This window comes from Rana temporaria, chromosome 6 (genome assembly GCF_905171775.1).
Source record: "Rana temporaria chromosome 6, aRanTem1.1, whole genome shotgun sequence".
In the NCBI taxonomy this organism is placed as follows: Eukaryota; Metazoa; Chordata; class Amphibia; order Anura; family Ranidae; genus Rana; species Rana temporaria.
In genome coordinates this window covers 18,213,068-18,239,045 of record NC_053494.1, presented here as the reverse complement: position 1 = coordinate 18,239,045, position 25,978 = coordinate 18,213,068, and the positions used below count along the sequence as shown (strand labels likewise).

Here is a 25,978-nt window from a genome sequence, read left to right as displayed (position 1 = left end):
TCCTTGGTGACTTGACATCGAGCGTTTTTTCTAGGTTCTTGCTTCTGTATAAAATTTATTGCAAAAGGCATATACATCTTTATAATTTTGTTTTTCTTTATGTGGTTCTATGGGATATAATGTGTGTAAAATGACCCCTTGCTAAGGTGACTTGGAGAAAGCACCGTCAGCAACTGGTAGTGCATTCATTTGCCATCTCCATTTCTCATTGCATGTTCATTTTAGTTATTATATCATCACACACGTGTTCAACTTGAATAATAATAATAGAAAAAAAGGCAAAAATAAAAAAGCAATTGCACGAAGCAACATGCAAATTTTAAATTGCTGTAATCGGCTTATTAGCAACAGGTCAATATTTCCTTACTGTATTGATTGATGTAAAGTCTTCGGATTCTTGAATACATGAGGATTCTGAAAGCCTAGTCCTTAAAGTAAGCCTTGCCTCCTATCTGGCCACAGGATGGCCTACCGCTCTGTCTACAGGATGACCAAATTCTGGCAACCTCTGAATGGCCAAAAGTTTGTACATTCCATTCTTGAGATGGTTCTGATGGTTTTATAGCTATAGGTTGGTACATTCCATTCTTGAAGAGGGTCTGATGGCTATAGGTTGGTACATTCCATTCTTGAGAAGGGCCTGATGGCTATAGGTTGGTACAGTCCATTCTTGAGAAGGGCCTGATGGCTATAGGTTGGTACATTCCATTCTTGAGAAGGGCCTGATGGCTATAGGTTGGTACATTCCATTCTTGAAGCGGGCCTGATGGCTATAGGTCGGTACATTCCATTCTTGAAGCGGGCCTGATGGCTATAGGTTGGTACATTCCATTCTTGAGAAGGGTCTGATGGCTATAAGTTGGTACATTCCATTCTTGAAGACGGTCTGATGGCTATAGGTTGGTACATTCTAGGGTTGTCCCGATACCGAGCATTTGCACGAGTACTTGCACAAATGCTCCCGATGCCTTAGCCGATACCTGTGAGCGGAGTCAGCCGGCGGAGCTGAGGGAGGTGCGTTATGCTGGCAGGGAGTGCAGCGTTCAGGGTGACCGGAGCCGTCGCATATGGTCGCGGAAGTGAAGCTCCGTGTTGACGTCAGAGATGCCCATCTTGGTACACCCTGCACTCGGCCACATTATGCCAGCAGCGGACATCTTGTTACACCCAGCCTATATAGTTTGGGTGTTGCAAGATGGCCGCTGCTGCTTTTATGTGGCCGAGTGCAAGGAGTACCAGCATGGGCGTTGCAGGCAGCCTTCCCTAATGGCATTTTAGTGCCTGGCCATCATTGCCCATAAATGTCACCCACCAGTCTTCGGTGCCATCTGCCAGTGCCAGCCAGTCGTCAGTTCCATCTGCCAGTGCCAGCCAGTCGTCCGTGTCATGTGCCAGCCAGCTATCTATCAGTGCTGCATATCAGTGCCACCTAATCTGTATTGTGCTTTGAGAAACTGTCACATGACATTTAAAAAATGTATTGGTAATCCGTAGAGGCGAGTACTTGGGAAAAGTATCGGTACTTGTACTCTATCTTAAAAAAGTGGTATCGGGACAACCCTAGTACATTCCATTCTTGAGAAGGGTCTGATGGCTATAGGTTGGTACAGTCCATTTTCGAGAAGGGTCTGATGGCTATAGGTCGGTACATTCCATTCTTGAGAAGGGTCTGATGGCTATAGGTCGGTACATTCCATTCTTGAGAAGGGTCTGATGGCTATAAGTTGGTACATTCCATTCTTGAGAAGGGTCTGATGGCTATAGGTTGGTACATTCCATTCTTGAGAAGGGTCTGATGGCTATAGGTTGGTACAGTCCATTTTCGAGAAGGGTCTGATGGCTATAGGTTGGTACAGTCCATTTTCGAGAAGGGTCTGATGGCCATAGGTTGGTACAGTCCATTCTTGAGAAGGGTCTGGTGGCTATAAGTTGGTACATTACATTCTTGAGAAGGGTCTGGTGGCTCTAGGTTAGTGCATTCCATTCCCAAGAATTTTGTAATGGTCTGATGGGCTACGGGTAGGTCAAGTCCTATAATGGCTCTACTTGGCTACAGGCTGGTCAAGTCCTGTGAAAATTAGAATGCTCAGGACACAGGGTTGTCTATTCTCCTTAATATTGTAATGCTCTAAATGGCTACAGGTTGGTCTTATCCTTAATCGGTTCTGATGCATTGGTTGGCTGCCAGTTGAACTTGACCTTCAATTATTCTGGTGCTGCGATTGGCAACAGGTTAGTCTTATCCTCAAATGGTTCTGTTGCGTTGGTTGGCTGCTGGTTGGACCTGGCCTTTAATCTGTTTTTAATGCAGTGATTGGCTATAGGTTGGTCTTGTCCTCGAATGCTTCTAATGCTCTAGTTGGCTGCTGGTTGGAACTGGCCTTTAATTATTCCAGAGCTGCGATCGGCTATAGGTTGGTGTTGGCCTTTAAAGGGGTTGTAACGGTTCATGTTTTTTTACCTTGAAAAAACAACTTGCAATCACTGGCCCCCCAATTACTTACCTGAGCCCTGGAAGTCCTGCTTCGTGAAAACTGCTCTTCCTTTGCTCTGTCTTGTCGGCTCTTCATTGGATCGATTGATAGCAGCGCAGCCATTAGCTTGCGCTAGTGTCAATCAACTCCAATGACGTGGGGGGCACTGAGTCCTGTAGTCTGTGGCTATGGACGCCGAATACAGGACTCGGAAGCGCAACCCGCAAGGTAACCCCCTTGGGAGAGAGCTTCCCAGAGGGGGTTATCAGAAGCGGGGAGGAGCCGAAACAGCTGCCGAGGGACCCCCAAAGGATGAGGACCAGGGCCACTCTGCAAAACGAGCTGCACAGTGGAGGCAAGTATGGCATGTTTGTTGTTAAAAAAAAAAAAAAAAAAATACATTCTAAAACCTTTTACAACCAAGATTTTAATGCTATGAATGGCTACAGGTTGGTCTTATCCTTAATGGTTCTAATGCTTTGGTTGGCTGCCAGTTGAACTTGACCTTTTAATTATTCCGGTGCTGCAATTGGCAACAGGTTAGTCTTGTCCTCAAATGGTTCTGTTGCTTTGGTTGGCTGCCGGTTGGACCTGGCCTTTTTTTTTTTTTTTTAATGCAGTGATTGGCAACAGGGTTGGTCTTGTCCTCCAATGGTTCTAAAGCTCTAGTTGGCTGCTGGTTGAAATTGGCCTTTAATTATTCCAGTGCTGTCATTGGCTATAGGTTGGTGTTGGCCTTTAATGGTTCCAATGCTCTAGTTGGCTGCTGGTTGGACTTTATTCCAGTGCTGTGATTGGCTATAGGTCGGTGTTGGCCTTTTTTTTCTCTGTGTATCTGCCGGTTGGACTTGTCACTATATTTTTCAGTGTACTAATCGGCTACAGGTTTGGTCTTGTCCTCGAATGCTACTGTTGGGTGCTGGTTGGACTTGGCCTTTATTCCTGTGCTGCGATTTGGCTATAGGTTGGTGTTGGCCTCTAATGTCCTGGCTGGCAGCCAGTTGGACTTGTCTTTTAATTCAGGGCTCGACAAATCCCGTTCGCCAGGGCGACCAGAAATGGCATCCTGGCGAGTGGGGTCTTGGCTGGGATGGTGAACATGGCCCGGTCCTCGTACTGCCCGTCACTCTCATTTTGGAATTACTACTCCATCCCTGCTGACGCCGGTAAGAGAACAGCGCGGCAGCCACTGTGTTATCTTTTTTTTTTTTGTTCCATAGGACCGGCGCTCCGCGGACTAGGCCAAAGCCGCAGCCTCGCCTAAAAACATCCTGCTCGCAGCGATCCTGGCGATCGCAGCGGCATCCGGCGGGATGCCGCTCGCGGCCTTTTCCCAGTATCGCGGCGAGCTGCGGGCAGGATGTTTTCGGCCTAGTCCGCGGAGCGCCGGTCCTAAGTTTTTAGGCGAGGCCGCGGCTTTTTTCTGAAAAATCGGTCAGGCGTAACAAAGGCACCCTCAAGCATCTTCACAACGTCTAGTGCCTATTTACCCAGCGCCAAAGCAGCGCGCAGCTTGAAAGGCTAGACCCGAGGGCTTCTTGGGTGAGTATTGCTTGTGTGATGGCTATATTATGAGCACACCGGCTTCGGTGTAATAGGAGTATTGTGATATGCAGAACCTACACACTGCGTACTGTTGTTACCCTATTCTGTGCTGGTGAATGGGGGCAGTGTTCTCACTCCTGTAGATTAAAGTGGCTGGAAATGCTAACTGATTGATAGAAGTAATGTGTATCATAGACAATTGCTGTTTTCACCTTTTTCCCATCATTTGCTGCATCTCACTGCTGCTGATCTTCTACAACTTCCTGTAAATGTTCTCAAGCGGTGACACCATGGTGTTTCCTAGGATTTGGAGCAACTTCCTGTAAATGTTCTCAAGCGGTGACACCATGGTGTTTCCTAGGATTTGGAGCAACTTCCTGTAAATGTTCTCAAGCGGTGACACCATGGTGTTTCCTAGGATTTGGAGCAACTTCCTGTAAATGTTCTCAAGCGGTGACACCATGGTGTTTCCTAGGATTTGGAGCAAAAAGCCACTCGGTTGTTACCCCTCCGCCACTCTTACCATCCCACCGGGAGACCCGATCCACGAAGTGCCAGCAGCTTCCTGCCAGTCTGTTGAATGTAAACACGGAAGCAACGTCACAACGTCACGTCCGGTTTACTTAGCTGCCATTGGCACCAAATAAAAAAAAAATTATACAGTATTCAGAATCTCCATTTTTGCCGATCTGAATACTTTTGAAGTGTAAAGGAGGGATTTGGGGACCTTTATCTGAGTGTGTGTATGCAAGGCAGTCTGAGAGGAATTCTGTCGGGGGGGGAAAACCGTAGGATTTTTATCCGACGGAAAAACCGCACGTGTGTACTAAGGTTGCAGATCTGTGAATTCTCTTGCGTTGCACTTTTTGTAATTCATCTTGGCGGCTCAGCACTGAAAGCAGAAGTGGATGTCGGGAGATAAAACGATTTGGCGCCCTTGAAGACGGCGCGGGTCTAACATTTTTTTGGGCTTTATGACGGCTCGGCAGGAAAGGTGTACTTCTCTCCTTATTTATCCTGTTCTACAAGCCGCACATCCCTCTAATCTCATTTCCATGCATTTATTCAGCGTGTCTGCTGTGGCTTTGCGGGTTTTCATGGCTTCCTGTGAGGTGCGCCTTATCTCTCCGCTCTTCAGAGCCAGTCATCTGCCCGGCTCGCTCGCTTATCTTTTGAATTCTTGTAAAAGAAAAAAGAGGAAAGGACTGAATGCGCTTGTAGTGCGATCGCTCGGGTGTTTGCCAGCCGCACACAATGCTTTGTAATAGACCGACAAATCTTTACTTGGCGGCTTCTCACAATAATCCACTAATTGTGCGCAGAGTTATTCCTATCGGTTTGGCTCGTTTTTTAGTTTATTGCGACTGGTGCTTTATTCAGGTCCTAAAGACAGGTATTTGCACCCACTTCCGGCCACGCAGACTTGCGGGCATGACGTCACCTCCCGTCCCCCCGTTGTGTTCTGGAAACACTCGGCTCCCAGAGCACAGCGGGAGCCAATCGGCAGGCGTAGCGCGACTCGCGCATGCGCCGTAGGGAACCGGGCAGTGAAGCCTGAGCGCTTCACTTCCTGGTTCCCTCACCAAGGATGGCGGGGGGGGCAGCAGAGTGACGAGCGATCGCTAGCCCTCTGCTGCGGACGGCGCTGGACTCCAGGACAGGTAAGTGTCCTAATATTAAAAGTCAGCAGCTGCAGTATTTGTAGCTGCTGGCTTTTCATTTTTTCATCCGCTTTAAGGCTTACCGTATTTTCCGGCGTATAAGACGACTTTCTAACCCCTTAAAATCTTCTTAAAATTCGGGGGTCGTCTTATACGCTGGTAACCTAACCTTACCTTATCCCAGAATCGCGGCCGTACGATTTTTCAAAAGCCTACGTCTTCTGTTCCGTGATAGGCGGAAACACTCAGCTTCCCAGGAGGCACTGTGTTCAGTGTCCGCCTATCACGGAGGCCCTCTCGCCCTGTGTTCAGTGTCCGCCTATCACGGAGGCCCTCTCGTCCTGTGTTTAGTGTCCGCCTATCACGGAGGCCCTCTCGTCCTCGGACGAGAGGGCCTCCGTGATAGGCGAACACTGAACACAGTGCCTCCTGGGAAGCTGAGTGTTTCCGCCTATCACGGAACAGAAGACGTAGAAGGTGCAGCTTTTGAAAAATCGTATGGCCGCGATTCTGCATTTCTTGGGATAAGGTAAGGGCACAGTCTGGCATGTACTGGGGCACAGTCTGGCATGTACTGGGGCACAGTCTGGCATGTACTGGGGCACAGTCTGGCATGTAATAGGGCACAGTCTGGCATGTAATGGGGCACAGTCTGGCATGTAATGGGGCACAGTCTGGCATGTAATGGTGGCACCGTGAGGCGAGGCATGACTAGTAGGAAGGGGGTAGTCTTACACGGCGAGTATATCCCAAAACCAACATTTTGGCTGGAAAATTAGGGGGTCGTCTTATACGCCGGAAAATACGGTACCTGTAGGTGCAATAAATATCTTGTTAATGCAGAGCTCTACCCTAAAGTGGAACTTCCGCTCATCGAAACACCCCCCCCCCTTCCTTTCGGGGGGGGGTGCAGATACCTGTCTAAGACCCACTTCCGGGCACACAGTCTGTGGGTAGACTGCGGGCAGAGCGTCAGTTCCCTTGACCCCCCCGTTGTGTGCTGGGAAACACAGCGGGGACCAGTGAAAGACGCGCAGCGCTGCTCGCGTATGCGCAGTAGGGAACCAGGCAGTGAAACCGCAACGCTTCACTTCCTGGTTCCCTCACCGCTGATGATGGTGGGGGCAGCCGAGAGACAATCGATTTGCTCGCCTTCGGCTGCCGACGTCGCTGGACTCCAGGACAGGCAAGTGTCGTCCATTTATTAAAAGTCAGCAGCTGCAGTATTTGTAGCGGCTGGCTTTTAATATTTTACGGTGGAGCTCCGCTTTAACCTACACGGTTAAGGAGATATTTGCATAAAAGAATGATCTTTTTATTTGGACTATAAACCCCTTATGAGTAAATGGTTGTGGAATGAATCAACTGCTTGCCCGGTTGCTTTGTGTCCCTGGGCTTGCGTTCAGAGATACAGAACCTCCATAGTCTGCTCAACCACCACCCCCTGGCCACCCCTCATCTATAGATTGATTGTGGCTTTGTGTGGTTTTGTGTGGTTGTAAAGGTTTGTTTCTTATTTTCTAAATAGGTTCCTTTAGGCTAGTGCATTGTTGGTTCACTTACCTTTTCCTTCCATTTCCCTTCTAAAAAAAAAATTTCTCTGTCTGAATTTTTCACTTCCTGTTCCTCCTCAGTAAGCTTGCCCCCATCATCCAAGCTGTTCTGGCTGGGGGTTAGTCAGCGTGCTCGCCCCCTTCTTTGAGACTACATCCCTGCGGGGAGACACTTTGTCTCCCCGCAGGGATGTAGTCCTAAGGGAGGGGATCGACTAACCCCCAGCCAGAACGGCTCGGATAATGGGGGCAAGCTTACTGAGGAGGAACAGGAAGTGAGAAATTCAGACAAAGGGAAAAAAAACATTTAGAAGGGAAATCAAAGGTAAAGGTGAGTGAACCAACAATGCACTAGCCTAAAGGAACCTATTTAGAAAATAAGAAACAAACCTTTACAACCCCTTTAAGCCTTAGCAGATATGGGCCCGGATTCACAGACATTGGTGCATATTTATGCCACCGTAGCGTATCTCTTTTACGCTACGCCGGCGCAGCGCACAGAGGCAAGCACTGGATTCACAAAGCACTTGCTTCCACTCGCTGTTAAAAATACGCTGAGTTTCCTCGGCGTAAGCCAGCGTAGGTGGAAGTGGGCGTGAGCCATGCTAATGAGGCGTGACCCCATGCAAATGATGGGCCAAGCGTCATAGAAGTACTTAAAATGAACGGCGCATGCGCCGTCCCGTGGCCGCATCCCAGTGCGCATGCTCAGAATCACGTCGAGACAACTGCCTAAGATACGTCGGATCACTGTCTACGACGTGAACGTAACCTATGCCTAGTCATATTCACGTACTACGTAAACGACGTAAAATACGACGGCTGTGTTCCCTGGTCCATACCTTTTGCATGGGTTGCGCCTCCTATATGAAGAATAACTTTACGCCGGACGTACGACTTACGCAAACCGTGTATATGATGCGCCGGGCGCAACTACGTTTGTGAATCGGCGTATCTCCCTCATTTGCATATGTGCATAGAAAATCTATGGGAGCGGCAAATGCGCCCGGCGTAAATATGCGCCCACGATACGACGGCGTAGGCAAGTTATGTCAGTCGTAGGAAGCCTATTTTCAGGCGTATCTCAGATTGTGGGCACGGCGCACAGATACGACGGCGCATAGTTACACTTACGCGGCGTATCTCGAGATACGTCGGCGTAAGTGCTTTGTGAATCCAGGCCATGGTGCCTACATATCAAGAGCCATATTTGAAGGGGTCTTGAAGCTTTTGCATTTACCATTGGTATAACCCAAAATGAAGTAGTGCCTAGAGTTCTCCTTCAACATTTTCCAAAATTTCACGCTCCATATGATCTTTGACACAATGGAAGTGGCGGGATGAATTACTGGCCGTGATTGTTACAAACTCTCCTGAGCGAGCGTAGAGCTGAGTAAGCGGAGTCCACGCCTGTCCCATTATGGAGATCTTCTCTTGATTGGCGATGGCTCCCCTCTGTGCGCTGTAATGTTGCGGGGATTATACTGAAGCTCTTCTTCTCCGGTCATATTAATCAGTTAGATCATGGGCTTCCCCCACTCTCTGCATGTAATGAGCCTGTGCTGGAGACAACATCAAGGTTAAGGATGTGGTATGTGATCTTTAGATTGCGATTTAACCAGGAAAATACTTGATGCATTTTTAATGTTGACCCGAGGTTTTGATATGCAGAGCGCATACGCTGTTATCGCCTTTTTGTTGCTGTGTTGGCAATCCCTAGCCTGTCTAAAGCCTCGCATACACCATCGGATTTTCCGACAACAAATGTGTGGAAAATCCAACCGTTTGTATGCTCCATCGGACAATTGTTGTCGGATTTTCCGACAACAAATGTTGGGTAGCATGCTTTAAAATTGTCCGCCAGCAAATCTGTGTTGTCGGATTATCCGATCGCGTGTGTAGACGAGTCCGTCGGAGAAAAATGTCAAAGCGCAAACACTCATGTTCAGAAGGCAATGCTAACCATAGCGCAACATTCGCAGAAGTTGCCCAAAAGGTTGGCGACTAAGAGCTGAAAAAACACGTGATTTTGTATTTGTTGGCTGAGAACGTTTTGCCGTCTGTGTGCAGAACACGTTCACGGCCAACGCCCTTTGGACAAAAGTCCTATGCTTTTGTCTGACGGAAAATCCGATCGTGTGTATGAGGCTTAAAAAAGTCGCAGCATTTCTGGTCTGAAGAAAAATCTGCATCCATGGTCCTGCTCGTGGACCATACTTAAAGCCCACCTATGGTAAACTATGAAATTCGTCCTTGTAGCGGGGCTGCGCCCACTTTGCAAGGTTAATTGCTCGTTTAGGTATAGGGGACACAGAAAAAAAAATTATTTACCCACTCCTCCTCCATCCTGCTAGACTGGTCCCTGAAGTGTCTTCTCTCCTGTGTTCCAGCAGTCTAAAGTCCTGACGTCATCAAGCTTAAAAGCTCAAGTTTATGGCCATCGTATTTCGTCAGTTAGTCCATGTGATAATTGGGCTAAAAAAATGTGGTTGTAGGGTCTGCGCTTGTAGAGTCCAGCCGTGTGTTTCCACATGCTGTAGGTTTTCTGGACATGTGCAGAACTAGCTCGGATCCTTGCCAGTAATAAGGCGGGAGCCCACATATTGTTTTTGCCCATGCATTAAATCTCATGAATTGCCTCCTGGGTCTGTGCTTGTGTTAGGGTCTGTGCTTGTGTTAGGGTCTGTGCTTGTGTTAGGGTCTGTGCTTGTGTTAGGGTCTGTGCTTGTGTTAGGGTCTGTGCTTGTGTTAGGGTCTGTGCTTGTGGTAGGGTCTGTGCTTGTGGTAGGGTCTGTGCTTGTGGTAGGGTCTGTGCTTGTAGGGTCCGGCCGTGTGTTTCCACATGCTGTAGGTTTTTTGGACATGTGCAGAACTAGCTCGGATCCTTGCCAGTAATAAGGCGGGGTGCCCACATATTATTTTTGCCCATGCATGAAATCTCATGAATTGCCTCCAGGGTCTGTGCTTGTAGGGTCTGTGCTTGTAGGGTCTGTGCTTGTAGGGTCTGTGCTTGTAGGGTCTGTGCTTGTAGGGTCTGTGCTTGTAGGGTCTGTGCCTGTAGCGTCTGTGCCTGTAGCGTCTGTGCCTGTAGCGTCTGTGCCTGTAGCGTCTGTGCCTGTAGCGTCTGTGCCTGTAGCGTCTGTGCCTGTAGCGTCTGTGCCTGTAGCGTCTGTGCCTGTAGCGTCTGTGCCTGTAGCGTCTGTGCCTGTAGCGTCTGTGCCTGTAGCGTCTGTGCCTGTAGCGTCTGTGCCTGTAGCGTCTGTGCCTGTAGCGTCTGTGCCTGTAGCGTCTGTGCCTGTAGCGTCTGTGCCTGTAGCGTCCGTGCGTGTGTTTCCACATGCTGTAGGTTTTCTGGACATGTGCAGAACTAGCTCGGATCCTTGCCAGTAATAAGGCGGGAGCCCACATATTGTTTTTGCCCATGCATGAAATCTCATGAATTGCCTCCTGGGATATCTACATCACACTTGCCAGGATGGATCTGCCATAGTACTGGAAGAGACCTGAGGCTTTTCTGCGCATGCACTGGGTCATCCTAGCCAAGGCAGGAGAGTAGACCTTAAGAAAGAGGTCCAATTTTTGAGTTCCTTTTCTTGAACCACACTAGCTATTGGAAGTTTGTGTCGGTCTGTATGATTTGGTCATGTCCTTGTAACCCAAGTTCTCGCTTCTGTTTGGTCATGAATGGTTGGGGGGGGGGGGGGTTGGGTTAAGTATGGAATGGTAGCAATTTGTAGGGAACAGAGGAACTAACAACCCAACAGCAGAGGATTGGGGAGGCTGCCTCCTTGGGGCCCAAAGAGAGGAGTCCTTTTTTTTCTTTACTTTCACCACTTGCCGCGTGGTGAGAATGGGAGGACGTCATTTGACATCCTCCCAGAACAAGAGCGGTCCCGCCAGACATTCATTCTACAATAGGGCGGGCGGGCGAGCACAAGTTAAATAGTTAAATATTGTTCGTGTCTCAGGTAACCCTTGCTAAAAATCACTATTTCTACAACTCATGATGATGCATTCAGTGTGATGGTCCGTGGGAAGAACGCTCCTTACACTTGTGGTCATAGGGAAGAACTACCCCCTACACATGGCGAAAAAGATCATTAATGTCATTGACCTCCCCAGTCTGCACTGCATGGAGTAGCGGTGGTCAACTTGAAAATTATAGAGGGCCTCAAGTGGGGCCCCCGACGCTTCCAGAAGGCTGCACAGTAGCAGCCCTTTTTTGCACTTTGCAACACCCAAAAAGTTTGGTCCTGCGTCATATCACAATGCACACTGAAGAAGTTGGAGTACGTTAACCCCCAGCGTAGGTGTCAGTGAGTGAATTAATAACCCCCAGCGTGGGTGTCGGTGCAATAATCGCCCCCAGCATATTTAAAAAAATTTAGGATTGTTTGATCTGCTTGGTAAATGTGGGTGCGAATAAAGGGGGTACATACACTATTATTTTTTTTTTTTTATTTTTTTTAACGTTGAGAATCAACTTTTCTAAGCCATAATGTATTTTCTTCCATTGCAGACAAAATGGCGGACAAAAGTGAAATCAAGAGTGTTGATGATTCTGAGGATGAGGTTGACCTGAATTATAAGGCGCCTGAGAAGAAATCCGTACAAGAGCTCCAGGAATTGGACAAAGATGATGAAAGCTTGATGAAATACAAACAGGCTTTGCTTGGAAAATTGCCAACTGCAGTGGGTAAGTCCGTCCTGCTGGTCAGAGTTGTAAGGATGTGCTTTGGGGAACCAGAACAAAACCATTACAGGGACCCTAAGCGCCATCTTCCAAGGCAATTCCTATAACGAACAGAAAAAGTAAAGGTTTAGTTTCTTTTTATACCATAACTTTATCCATCTGTATTCGCCAAGTGATATTGCTACCTGCATAGACCACTTCCATCATCCCTTGTAATAGGAAAAAAAGCATGACAGGACCTCTTTAATGTGAGATCTGGGGTCAAAAAGACCTCCGATCTTACATTTACATTTTTTTTTTTTTTTTTTTTTTTATTGCATTTATAAAAAATTTTGTTTTTCAATAGATTATTTTTCCCTTTTATGGGTGTTGGGCGGAAGTGACATTTTGACATCGCTTCCGTCATTCAACATTGAGTCCAGTTGGGGCCATCATTCCCTCCCTCGACTTCCTACCTCTCAGGGGACATCGGATTTTCTCTGCCGCTACCGACCACTCCGGTAAGCGGTGGAGACTACTGGGAGGGCGAGCACCTCTCCCGCTGCCATTTTTAAAAGTGATCTTGCGGGGAACCCGTTGTGGAGACCCCGGTATTTAACGCCAAAGTACCGACGTATAACGACTGTGGGCTGTCTGGAAGTGGTTAAAGTATCCAACAAATGGCCGGGTCGTGATGGGGGCTCAAGTGGTGTAATCTCCTCATCACTTTGATTTGATGAGGTAGGTCCTTCTACCGTGTTTTCCCGAAAATAAGACCTAGCATTATATTCCAGGAGGGCTGCAATATAAGCCCTACCCCGAAAATAAGCCCTAGTGTAAAAGGCTTGTATAATCCTCTCTATTACTGTATTATATAATGTACAATGTGTGTGTTTCTGTAATATAATTGCGGGGAAGAGCGCTCCGGCGGGTCACAGAATCGCAGAGCGGCGATATAACGAAGGTATTTGGCACAATTATATTACAGAAACACACATTGTACATTATATAATACCGTAAAAGAGTGGATTAGAGGATTTTACAAGCATTTTAACTGGGGATTCCTGACCGGCAGGGAGGGGGAGAGAAGAAGCACATTACATGGTAAGACCTACCCCGAAAATAAGCCCTACTGTGTCCTTTGTTGCCAAAATTAATATAAGACCCAGGCTTATTTTAGGGGAAACACGGTATTGCAATTATCTGGTAAATCAAAAGATGATTTTGTGTCATGGTTGTAACGTATATGGTGACCCTTGGAGATCTAAACTGATTTGGAATGTTTGGAACTATAAGCAAGTTCTTATTTACAGAGAAGGTCTTCTAACTGTAAGATATAAACCCGCATTTAAAAACCCCTCAGCCGAATCCATGTGCGCCGCGCCATCTGTGCTCCGTGCCGGCAGGTGAGCCGTAACATGTGTTGATAGCGCATTTGTGGGTGGCGCGCTGCGGCACAGATGTGGCTGTACAGATGATTGATCACGCGAGGCAAACGGGGACATTTAGCCGCAGATCTTTCCAGAGGGATCCTGGGGAGACGTTTTAATAGAACAGAGATGGTGTGAATCAGATAAATGGGTCGTGGAGTAAAGTTCACTGCGAAGTCTCTCTGGGACCGCGGTCAGCCCTGAGAAGCGCCGACACTTAAGAATCCATCAGTCTCCTCCCGACGAGATGCATTTAGGAGGTTGTGACAGAAGCAATTTGTCTCTGAAAGCCTTGTTTGAACTTCTCTGCAGAGGAGGACCGATTCGTTTGGCCGTAGAACGGCCATTCTCAGCCAGGATTCCATGGAACCCCCCCAGGGTTTGTCCAGACGGTGCTGGGGGGGGGGTACATTGGGCTGTGGACGACTGAACTCCTATTTGATGATTCCCACCCAGTTCCAAGGCTGGTTCTAGATGGAAAAACAAGTAGAATGACGCACATTGGGCTAGATTCAGGTAGCCCGCCGTAAGTTTGTGCGGGCGTAGCGTATGTTATTTACGCTACGCCGCCGCAATTTAGAGAGGCAAGTGCAGTATTCACAAAGCACTTGCTCCGTAAGTTGCGGCGGCGTAGCGTAAATCCTGCCGGCGTAAGCGCGCTGAATTCAAATTGTCAAGAGGTGGGCGTGTTTTATGTAAATAAAACATGACCCCACGTAAATGACGTGAAAGCATGCGCGTCCGTGAAAGTATCCCAGTGCGCATGCTCCAAATTACGCCGCAAATTGTCAATGCTATCGACGTGAACGTAACTTACGCAAAGCCCTATTCGCGAACGACTTACGCAAATGATGCAAAATTTGACGCTGTCCCGACGTCCATACTTAACATTGGCTATGCCTCATATAGAGGAGCAACGTTACGCCGGAAAAAGCCTTACGCAAACTACGTAAAAAAATTCGCCGGGCGCACGTACGTTTCTGAATCGGCGTATCCAGTTCGCGCCGAATTCAAATTGTCAAGAGGTGGGTGTGTTTTATGTAAATAAAACATGACCCTACGTAAATGACGTTTCTCACGAACGGCGCATGCGCCGTCCGTGAAAGTATCCCAGTGCGCATGCTCCAAATTACGCCGCAAATTGTCAATGCTATCGACGTGAACGTAACATACGCAAAGCCCTATTCGCGAACGACTTGCGCAAAATTCGACGCTGTCCCGACGTCCATACTTAACATTGGCTATGCCTCATATAGCAAGAGCAACATTACGCCGGAAAAAGCCTTACGCAAACGACGTAAAAAAATTCGCCGGGCGCACGTACGTTTCTGAATCGGCGTATCCAGTTCGCGCCGAATTCAAATTGTCAAGAGGTGGGCGTGTTTTATGTAAATAAAACATGACCCCACGTAAATGACGCTTCTCACGAACGGCGCATGCGCCGTCCGTGAAAGTATCCTAGTGCGCATGCTCCAAATTACGCCGCAAATTGTCAATGCTATCGACGTGAACGTAACTTACACAAAGCCCTATTCGCGAACGACTTCCGCAAACGGCGCAAAATTCGACGCTGTCCCGACGTCCATACCTAACATTGGCTATGCCTCATATAGCAGGAGCAACGTTACGCCGGAAAAAGCCTTACGCAAACGACGTAAAAAAATCCACCGGGCGCACGTACGTTTCTGAATCGGCGTATCCAGCTCATTTGCATATTCTACGCTGAAATCGACGAAAGCGCCACCTAGCGGCCAGCGTAAATATGCAGCTAAGAGACTTACGCCAGTCGGATCTTAGCCTAATTTCGGCGTATCTTGCTTTCTGAATACAGAAAGAAGATACGCCGGCGCAGCTTTGAATTTACGCGGCGTATCAATAGATACACCGACGTAAATTCTTTATGAATCTAGCCCATTCTCTTTTTAGCAGTCCGTGAAGCAAGCCATACATTATCCGCTTGCCGACCGCCGCGCAAACATTTACGTCAGCAGAATGCCACGGACAGGCAAATGGGCGTACATGTACTTGCCGCGGCGTGCAAACCTGCCGTGAGCTCCAATCGTGCCCGCGGGACCCGCGGATTCGATGTCCGCCTGTGTCTAGCGATCGGGTCTCGAAGCTGAAGAACGCCGAGATGTCAGTGTAAGCACAACATCTCCCCGTTCTTCCTAGTGACATGTCACTGTTCATCTGCTCCCTCTCATCGGGAGCAGCGATCAGTGACGTGTCACTCGTAGCCACACCCCCTAACCGTTGGAATCACTCCCTAGGACACACTTAACCCCTTCCTAGCCCCCCTAGTGTTTAACCGCTTCACTGCCAGTCACATTTACACAGTAATCGGTGCATTTTTATAGCACTAATCGCTGTATAAATGTGAATGGTCGCAAAATAGCGCCAAAAGTGTCAGATGTGTCCGCCATAATGTCAGTCTAAAAATCACTGATTGTCGCCATTACTAGTAAAAAATTTTTTTATAAAAATGCCATAAAACTATCCCCTATTTTGTAAACGCTTTAACTTTGGCGCAAACCGATCAATAAACTTTTTTAACCAAAAATATGTAGAATACGTATCGGCCTAAATTAAGGAAAAAATTAAAATGTTTATATATATTTTTTGGGGATATTTATTATAGCACAAGGTAAAAAATATTGCCTTTTTTATTTCTTTTTCCAAGATCGTCGCTCTATTTTTGTTTATAGCGCAAAAAATAAAAACCGCAGAGGTGATCAAATACCACCAAAAGAAAGCTCTATTTGTGGGAAAAAAAGGACGTCAATTTTGTTTGGGAGCCACGTCACACGACCGCGCAATTGTCAGTTAAAGCGACGCAGTGCCGAATCGCAAAAAGTGCTCTGGTTTATGGCCAGCAAAATGGTCCGGGGCTGATTTACTACTGGGGTCTTTACTACTGGGGGGGGGGGGGTTACTGTCTGTACTACTGGGGGGGGGGGGTGTCTGCACTGAGGGGGGTTACTGTCTTTACTACTGGGGGGGTTGTACTGATGGAGGGGGGTCTGTACTGAGGGGGGGGGGGGGGCTATAGTTGGTTGGGGGGGGTGACACCATTTTTTTTTTTTTTGCTTTCGGTGACACCAACCCTAGTGACGCCACTTCAGTGGGGGAGGAGATGTGGATATTACAGTGGGGGGGAGATGTGGATATTACAGTGGGGGAGAGATGTGGATATTACAGTGGGGGAGGGGAGATGTGGATATTACAGTGGGGGAGGAGATGTGGATATTACAGTGGGGGAGGGGAGATGTGGATATTACAGTGGGGGGGGGGGAGGAGATGTGGATATTACAAGGGGGGTGTGGAAGAGGAGATGTGGACATTACAGTGGGGGGGGGAGATGTGGATATTAGGGGGGGGGGGGGGGAAATGTGGATATTACAGTGGGGTGGGGGAAAATGTGGATATTACGGTGGGGGGGGTGTGGACATTACAGTGGGGGGGGGGAGATGTGGATATTAGGGGGGGGGGGGAAATGTGGATATTACAGTGGGGTGGGGGAAAATGTGGATATTACGGTGGGGGGGGTGTGAATATTATGGCGGGGTGGGGGAGATGTGTATATTACAGTGGGGGGGGGGGGGGAGATGCGGATATTACAGTGGGGGAGATTTTTTTTTTTTTTTTAAAGAGGAACAAAAAACTTCCCGATTTTCTGTGAGATTGTTCATTTTAGGGGGAAGTTGTTTTCAGTGAAGAAAGGAAGTGGCTCCAGTGTAATAATCCTGTCCAAATGTCACGGCAATGAATGGCTTTTCCCGCGGTATCCGGTCAGCCGCGTCAGTTTAGTTTTATAAAATGGTATTCTGTGACAAATGTTGGCTGTCTGGCATTTTAAGCGTATGTCAGACGTATCAATAATCGACGTATTAACATTTAGACCTCGGAGAAGCGATGGGATGGAAGCCGGCGGCGCTGAGGCGTAGGCCCAGAACCGAAGGCGGTTATTGAAAATGGCTGCTAGTCCGCGGTCGCCGCTGAATAGGGAATGATTGATGGAGCCCGGCCCGCGTCTGATAAATTAAATTATGATCCTAGCTTGCAAAAAGCCATTAGGAACTCCATTTCCTGATCGAATTACCCGTTAACGTTGTCTGCCGGTAATAGGCTGAGTTGGTGTGTCAGGGTTATGTGAGCTAAGCGCGCCGCGTCTCCAGGGATGGAGATAGGGAGAGTGGATCGGGCCTGAGAGAGAACAGCTAATGCTTGTACAGACAATATGCTGGGATTGTTTAAAGGATCACTCCAGTGATATTAAAACAAAAAAAAATACTTTTCCAGAAAAAAATAAAAAAAATAGTGGCCCAGATTCAGTAAGCAACCATAGTTACGCAGCGCAATTGCTGACTTGCGCCGGCGTAACGAGTTCTCCTGATTCAGAGAACTCGTTACGCCGACTGCAGCCTAAAATCTGCGTGGCATAAGGCTCTTATGCCACGCAGATTTTAGGCTGCATTCTTGCGATGACCGCTAGGGGGCGCTCCCATTGTGGTCAGCGTATAGTATGCAAATTGCATACTTACGCCGATTCACAATGTTGCGCGCCCCCTGCGTACGCAAGTTACGTCGTTTCCGTACGGCGTGTTTAGTGTAAGGCTGCCCCTTCTAATTGCAGGGGCAGGCAGTGCTAAACTATACCCGGCGTTCCCGCGTCGCGACGTTCGAATTTTACGTCGTTTGCGTAAGTGAATCGTGAATGGCGCTGGACGCCATTCACGTTCACTTTGAAGCAAATGACGTCCTTGCGACGTCATTTGCCGCAATGCACGTCTGGAAAGTTTCCAGACGGAGCATGCGCTCTACGCTCGGCGCGGGAGCGCGCCTAATTTAAATGATTCCCGCCCCCCGGGGGATCATTTACATTGCGCGCGCTTACGCCGGGCAGTTTTGCCGGCGCGCCCTCGCAATTTACGGAGCTACAGCTCCGTGAATCGAGGGCAGCGCAAAATATTTGCGGGGGCGCAGGGCAAAATCGTTGCCCTGCGCCTCCGCAAATAGAGCGCAATTCTTTCTGAATCCGGGCCAGTGTTTTTTTACCAGGATTGGCAAACACATGATTTTAAAAAATAAAAATAAAATCCAAACTAAAAAAACTCGGTTTAACCGCTTAAGCCCTGGACCATTTTGGTGCATAAAGACCGGGGGCACTTTTTGCGATTCGGCACTGCTTGGCTTTAACTGACAATTGCGCGGTCGTGCGACATGGCTCCCAAACAAAATTGGCGTCCTTTTTTCCCCACAAATAGCTTTCTTTTGATGGTATTTAAACACCTCTGCGATTAAATTTTTTATTTTTTGCGCTTTAAACAAAAATAAGAGCGACAATTGAAAAAAATTCAATATTTTTTACTTTTTCCTATAACTATCCCCCAAAAATGTATTTAAAAACTTTTTCTTTTCCACAGTTTAGTCCGATACGTATTCTTCTACAAAAAAAATCGCAACAAGCGTTTATTTGGTTTGTGCAAAAGTTATAGCTTCTACAAAATAGGGGACTGTTTTACAGCATTTCTATTAATAATTTGTTTTTTTACTAGTTATGGCGGCGATCAGCGATTTTTGTCGTGACGGTGACATTATGGCGGCTACTTTTGACACCGTTTTGACACCGTTTTGGGACCGTTGTAATTTTTACAGCGATCAGTGCTATAAAAATGCACTGATTGCTGTAAAAATGACACTGGTAGTGAAGGGGTTAACCACTAGGTGGCACTGCAAGTTCAATGCTTCCAAGCATGCGTCGACTTGATTCTGAGCATGCGTGGATTTTTAACCGATGGTCGTGCCTACTAACGATCGTTTTTGACCTATCGGTTAGGAATCCATCGGTTAAATTTAAAGCAAGTTGGCTTTTTTTTAACCGATGGTTAAACAACCTATGAGGCCCACACACGATCGGTTTCGATGAAAACGGTCCATCAGACCATCCTCTGGTTAACCTATCGTGTGTACGAGGCCTAAGTCTAATTATAGGCTTACCTGTAGTAAAAAGTGGATTGTAAGGCCCAGATTCACGTCCAGCGGCGTATCTCTGCGGGGGCGTAACATATCCGATTTACGTTATTCCGCCGCAACTTAGACGGGCAAGTGCTGTATTCTCAAAGCACTTGCTCCGTAAGTTGCGGCGGCGTAACGTAAATCGGCCGGCGTAAGCCCGCCTAATTTAAATTTGGATCAGGGGGGCCTGTTTTATGTAAAACTACTGTGACCCGACGTGATTGACGTTTTTGCGGAACGGCGCATGCGCCGTCCGTGGAATATCCCAGTGTGCATTGCTCCAAAGTACGCCGCAAGGACGTCATTGGTTTCGACATGAACGTGACGTCCAGCCCCATTCACGGACGACTTGCGCAAACGACGTAACTTTTTCAAATTTCGACGCGGGAACGATGGCCATACTTAACATTGATGCGCCGCACTTATGCCTCATATAGCAGGGGGCAACTATACGCCGGGAAAAGCCCAACGTAAACGTCGTAACTTTACTACATCGGCCGCGCGTACGTTCGGGAATTCGCGTATCTAGCTAATTTGCATACTCAACGCGGAATTAGACGGAAGCGCCACCTAGCGGTCAAAAAAAAAATGCAGTTAAGATCCGACGGCGTAAGAGACTTACGCCTGTCTGATCTAATGGATATCTATGTGTAACTGATTCTAAGAATCAGGCGCATAGATACGACGGGTCGGATTCGGACTTACGACGGTGTACATGGCGCTGCGCCGTCGTAAGTCCTTTGAGAATCCGGGCCTTAGGGTTTACAACCACTTTAATAATGCCTCTAAATTGAATGCCAAAAGTTTGCCTACCAATTTTGACCTTGGCACGGTTGGTCTGGAAAGAGGCTAAAACGCCTTGTTGGATTTGATAACATAAACGTAGCTTTACCTCTGTGGCATAACCCCGTGTTTCCTCGTATGTTGAAATTTGCTGACAGAGCTTTTTAGGAGCATAGGGACTTAACTCTCTTAGATGACATTTTATACTGGGGGGGATGTGCTGACCTCTTTTGCTGACTTGCAAAGAAAATATGACCTCCCTCAGGCAGTCTTCTACCGGTACTGGCCGCTTCGTCACGCCATACAAGCCCAATTTTGGTCTTGCTGCTCCCCGGTTCTCCGACTTCCCTATGATAGGTGTATTGAGGTCTCGGGGGTCCTAAGGCCTTTGGGCCAGATTCACATAGGAGAGCGGCGGCGTAACGTATCGTAGATACGTTACACCGCCGCAATTTTTCATCGCAAGTGCCTGATTCACCAAGCACTTGCGATGAAAACCTACGCCCGCGGGCTCCGGCGCAAGGCGGGCCAATTTAAATGGGTGTGTGCCATTTAAATTTGGCGCGCTCCCGCGCCGGACCTACTGCGCATGCTCCGTTTACGAACTCCCGTCGTGCATTGCGCGCCGTGACGTCATTTTTTCGAACTGCGACGTGCGTAGTGTAATTCCGTATTCCCGGACGGCTTACGCAAACGACGTTGATTTTTAAATTTCGACGCGGGAACGACGGCCATACTTTAGACAGCAATACACTTGCTGACTAAAGTTAGGGCACCTAAAACGACAACTAACTTTGCGACGGGAAACTAGACTAGCGGCGACGTAGCGAACGCGAAAATCCGTCGTGAATCGCCGTAACTCCTAATTTGCATACCCGACGCTGGTTTACGACGTGAACTCCCCCCAGCGGCGGCCACGGTATTGCATCCTAAGATCCGACAGTGTAAAACAATTACACCTGTCGGATCTTTTGGCTATGCGTAACTGATTCTATGAATCAGTCGCATAGATAGAAACAGATACGTCGGCGTATCAGTAGATACGCCGTCGTATCTCCACTGTGAATCTGGCCCTTTAATCCCAAATGTTTACCCAAATGTTTACTCCCCACACATAAATCGGTCATTAGTTCCCCTCTGGAAGCCAAAGATAAGTGGCAGATACTCCATGCCTGATTTGTCGGAGGAAGACTGGGAGGAGGCGCGCTCTTTCCATCTAAGGCCCCTTTCAGACGGACGGCTGTTTTGCCGAAGTAAAAAGCACTACCAATGTTTTGTGAAATTCAAGGCTCCAGGCACTGCGATTAGCTGCATTTGCACATTGCGTTTACGTGCGTTTTAATTGCGGCCGCGTTTAGCTGCGGTATTAATTTCCATAGCAACCCCTTTTATTTTTTTGGATTATGATGTGCTTCCTGCTTTTTTTTTTTTTTTTTTCAACGCTTCTATCCGCAGTTGACAAAAAAGACTGCGATTACCTGCGGTTATGTGCATATAGCTGCGCTACATCGCACCTGGACGCATTCAATTCTATTTTTTCTATTCGCACCAAACCGCATGTAACGAAATCGCACGTAAACGATGTGTGTGAATGGGGCCATAGGAAAACATTGTGTGCTTTTTAGCTGCGGTAGAAAAATGGAAAATCCGCAGCTAAAAGCACCATTCTATCCGTCCGTGTGAAAGGGGCCCAACTGTTTGATCGGCCGTAAATAATGGATTTGGCTGTATATGCTGCATCGGTCATATCTGTTACTGGTAAGGCCGCACGTTGTGCACCGCATTCCTACACCTGGATGCTCTAGGTCAGTGATGGTGAACCTTGGCACCCCAGATGTTTTGGAACTACATTTCCCATGATGCTCAACTACACTGCAGGGTGCATGAGCATCATGGGAAATGTAGTTCCAAAACATCTGGGGTGCCAAGGTTTGCCATCACTGCTCTAGGTGCGCCCATCAAAGGGCTGATTTTAATCAGATCATGTGGTTGTGTCCCGTTACTGCTGGCTATTGGAAAAGGGTAATTGCAATATTATCCCAAATTATATCTGTTCCAGTACCATGTACTCCACAGATAGGTTTGCTGGGTAGTCCTGGATGAGGAACAATGGCCAAAATTCACAAAAATTTAGTTGAGCGAAACACACTTCTTGGCTCGCAAGGCCATAGCGATTAAATGGAATCAATCTGCTCCTCCATCTACCCGACAGTGGATCCAGATGGTAAACCAGATCCTCTTATTTTGAGCATAGGGGTTGCCCCACTTAAAGGGGTTGTAAAGGTAAATGTTTTTTCACCTTAATGCATCCTATGCATTAAGGTGAAAAAACATCCGACGGTACCGCCCCCCGAACCCCCGTTTTACTTACCTGACCCCTCGAAAGTCCTGCGCGCGTCCACGTGATCCTCTTTGGTTCCCAGCTTGGCCGTTGATTGGCTAGGCTGGACGGATTGATAGCAGCGCAGCCATTGGCTGGTGCTGCTGTCAATCACAGCAGATGACGCTGCGCGCCGGGGTGCGGGGCCGAGTGATACAGTCGGCGGCTATGCCCGCCGCTGTATCACGGGTGCGCGCTCGCAAAAGCTTTCCACCATGCGAGTGTGCTCGCATGAAGGTGGAAAGCTTTTGCGGGGAGGAGCCGAGACAGCCGCCGAGGGACCCCAGAAGACCGGGTTAGGGGACACTCTGTGCAAAACGAGCTGCACAGTGGAGGTAAGTATAACATGTTTGTTATTTAAAAAAAAAAAGTTTGCCTTTAGTGACCCTTTAAGGTATGTGGGACCCATGGTGTTCCACCACTCATGGTGGAACACCATGGGTCCCACACCTACCAGAAGGGCTTAGGGCCCATACTTTGGTTTACAGGGCGGTTCTAGCAACCAATCAGTTAACTGGGGCAGCCCCCTGCCCTCCGTGCATCGCTGTGCTGCTCTTCTGATGTCGGCTCTGTAAAGACGACAAAGCCAGCGGGGAGCGGCAGAAGACGGACATGGAAGTCAGAGGGAATACAGGGCATGGTGGAGAAGGTCATATTCAGTCATAGGTGATGTCATGACACTCCTAGTGGGTGAAGATGGTTGAAGATTAGACTGATGGGGAGAAACCAGAGTGGCGTGATCAAGATCCAGGCCGAGGTCCTACACAAAGGGTCTGTAAGAGAAGAGGTAACCTGTTTAGGTGCCAAAACCAAGGTCATACATGGTGGAGACAGCAGAATAGTTGAGAGCCAAGCCGGGGTCAAACACGGTGGATCAGAAGTAATCCTACTGTCTTTGCTTCCTCCCTTAACCACTTCCTTACTGGGCACTTCAACCCCCCTCCTGCCAAGAGCAATTTTCAGCTTTAAGCGCTGATGCACTTTGAATGACAATTGCGCGGTCATACAGCACTGTACCCATTTTTTCCCCCACAAATAGAGCTTTCTTTTGGTGGTATTTGATCACCTCTGTGGCTTTTATTTTTTTGTTAAGACCAAATGAAAAAAAAAAAAAACTTTTTTTTTATATTTTGTTATAAAATTTTGCAAACAGGTAATTTTTCTCCTTCATTGATGTACGCCGATGAGGCTGCATTGGTGGTCGCCGATGGGCTGCATTGGTGGTAACCGATGGGCTGCATTGATGGTCACAGTAGGCACTGAAGGGTATTGATAGGTGCAGGGGTGTATTTAGGTTTTGTGCTGCCCTAGGCCTGACTAACTTGTGCACCCCCTAATTTAAATATGACCAACCCCTTCCTGTCAAGGCCACACCTTTTGCGCTTTAAGACCCACCCTGAAATTTTCAAGTGGGGACACTAGTTCTGATGGCCTGGGGGGAGGGGGGCAATGGATTCCCTTAATTTGCATAGATTTCCTCTCACTTCCTGTTTGGCTATGGGACAGGAAGTGAATGGAAATCTCTGCAATGGGACAGGGATGGTTAAAAAATTAAAGCAACGCCCCCCCCACAGTTGCAGAATGCCAACCGCCCAAATTTTGGAAGCAGTGCGGGCGATTTATGGGGGCGCTAAACTAATTTGCCTAACAGTGGAGCACAAGCCGGCGGCGACACTGTCCGTGCTGCCCCCCCCTGCAAAGTGCTGCCCTAGGCCTGGGCCTTGTTGGCCTAGGCCAGGATACAGCATTGGATAGGTGGCAATAATGGGCACTGATCGACACTGGTAGGTTACACTGATAGGCAGCACTGCTAGGTGGAACTGATGAGGCCCTGATTGGCACCACTGGTGGGCATTGATAGGTGGCACTGGTGGGCACCGGCAGGCGTTAATGCTGGGCACAGATGAGGCAGAATTTCCTCTTCCTCCACAGGACCAATGTCTCTTGCACATAACCTGGTGATCAGCTTTTTTTTTTCTCCTCACAATGTTGGCGTGAGGAAAAAAAAAAGATTCCCAAGCTTTTGTTTACATCATGTAACCAGCTGATCGGCCCCTTACTAGGATCTGTCATCACCCGAGTCTCCGTGACTTGGTGATCACAGCACGTGCGCGCACTGCAGGGGGCGCGCGTGGAGCGTGCAAAGGGGAGGACGTCTATTGACGGCCCCCCCGGCAAAGCAGATCCGCGCTGTGGCCGTCATTTGGCTATACCGTGGCTCTCAAGTGGTTAAATAGGGCATTTGGAATTGGACGCCATTGCACCTGCGCACGTCTCTGAGCAAACGAACACCCACGCATGATACCGGCGCTCTTGCCCTGCATCTCTTCATCCTAGGACATTATCTGCGTGGGACGATGGTGTTCTTTTAAAAAATGTGGGAAAGAATTGGTTTCCTTCCATGTTGATTATTTTGTACAACATCGGTAGGAAGCTTCTTTGTAAGATAGAGATGTGCTTCACACATCCAATTACGTCAGCTCTGTAAAATACCGAATATAAATAATAAGGCAATTCACGGGTATTTTATAGAACTGGTGGAGCGAAGTCTAAAGAACTGCATTACCAATCGTCGTTCCCTTCCTCTACCTATAGTGTAGAAGGCTTCAGAGTATTTGCATTTAAATTGAGTTGCCCTTCGAGGTCTTCACAAGTGTAGTGAAAGTGGTATTAGGCTGGTGGTGTACGTGTTTATTCTCATACATAAAGTACTGGAAGTATAATCTTCTTCTATAACCCATTGTAGTGAGTAATGTGTCTCTTCTCATCAGCCTCAAGTGCGAATCATTAATTGTGTAGTTTGACAGCGAGGATATCAGAGCGATGGTACGGCAGCTGTTTCATCTTCCCAGAGTCGTCCCTAATTCTTCTTCTTCTCCCCGATGAGCCCTCGGTTAATGAATAATAGATCAGATCCTTCGTCAGATGCTTATAAAGTGGAATCTGTCTCTAGACAATGGGCAGCCCTGGGACACAGAACCAGTACCTGGCATCAGGCAAGGTTTTGTGTTTTCTACCGTGTGTTGTTGGTTAGAAGTTCAGGCAAAATACCATCTTGTCACCACTGCCCAAAAAAAAAAAAACTAAATAATCTTGGTTGATTTCAATATGTTTTTTTATTTAAACACTTAAGCCCCGGACCATTTTGCTGGTCAAAGACCAGAGCACTTTTTGCGATTCAGCACTGCGTCACTTTTTATTTTTTTTTTCGCTAGGACCGGCGCTGACACCGCGCCGGTCCTGGCCGCAGCTCCCCAGGAACGGCGCTGAGACCGAGGCTTTCGGCCTAGTCCACGGCCTTGTCTAAAAACTCCTGCCCGCAGCTCCCCAGGACTGGCACTGACACAGAGGCTTTATCCTAGTCCGCGGCCTCGCCTAAAAACTCCTGGCGGCAGCTCCCCAGGACCGGCGCTGACATTAAGGCTTCGGCCTAGTCCGCGTCCTCGCCTAAAAACTCCTGGCCGC

The 25,978-nt window shown here is 48.0% G+C and overlaps 1 protein-coding gene across 3 annotated transcripts in view; it reads left to right on the top strand.

Annotated features, from left to right (window-relative positions):
* The window catches only part of LOC120943198 (rho GDP-dissociation inhibitor 1-like), an 88,252-nt gene that overhangs the window by 48,253 nt on the left and 14,021 nt on the right, over positions 1 to 25,978 (top strand). For all 3 annotated transcript variants that reach the window (XM_040356369.1, XM_040356368.1, XM_040356367.1), the window contains exon 2: positions 11,753 to 11,929. In XM_040356369.1, coding sequence (XP_040212303.1) covers positions 11,758 to 11,929 — 172 coding nt within the window. In that variant the 5' untranslated portion in view covers positions 11,753 to 11,757. The remainder of the gene's footprint in view (positions 1 to 11,752; positions 11,930 to 25,978) is intronic.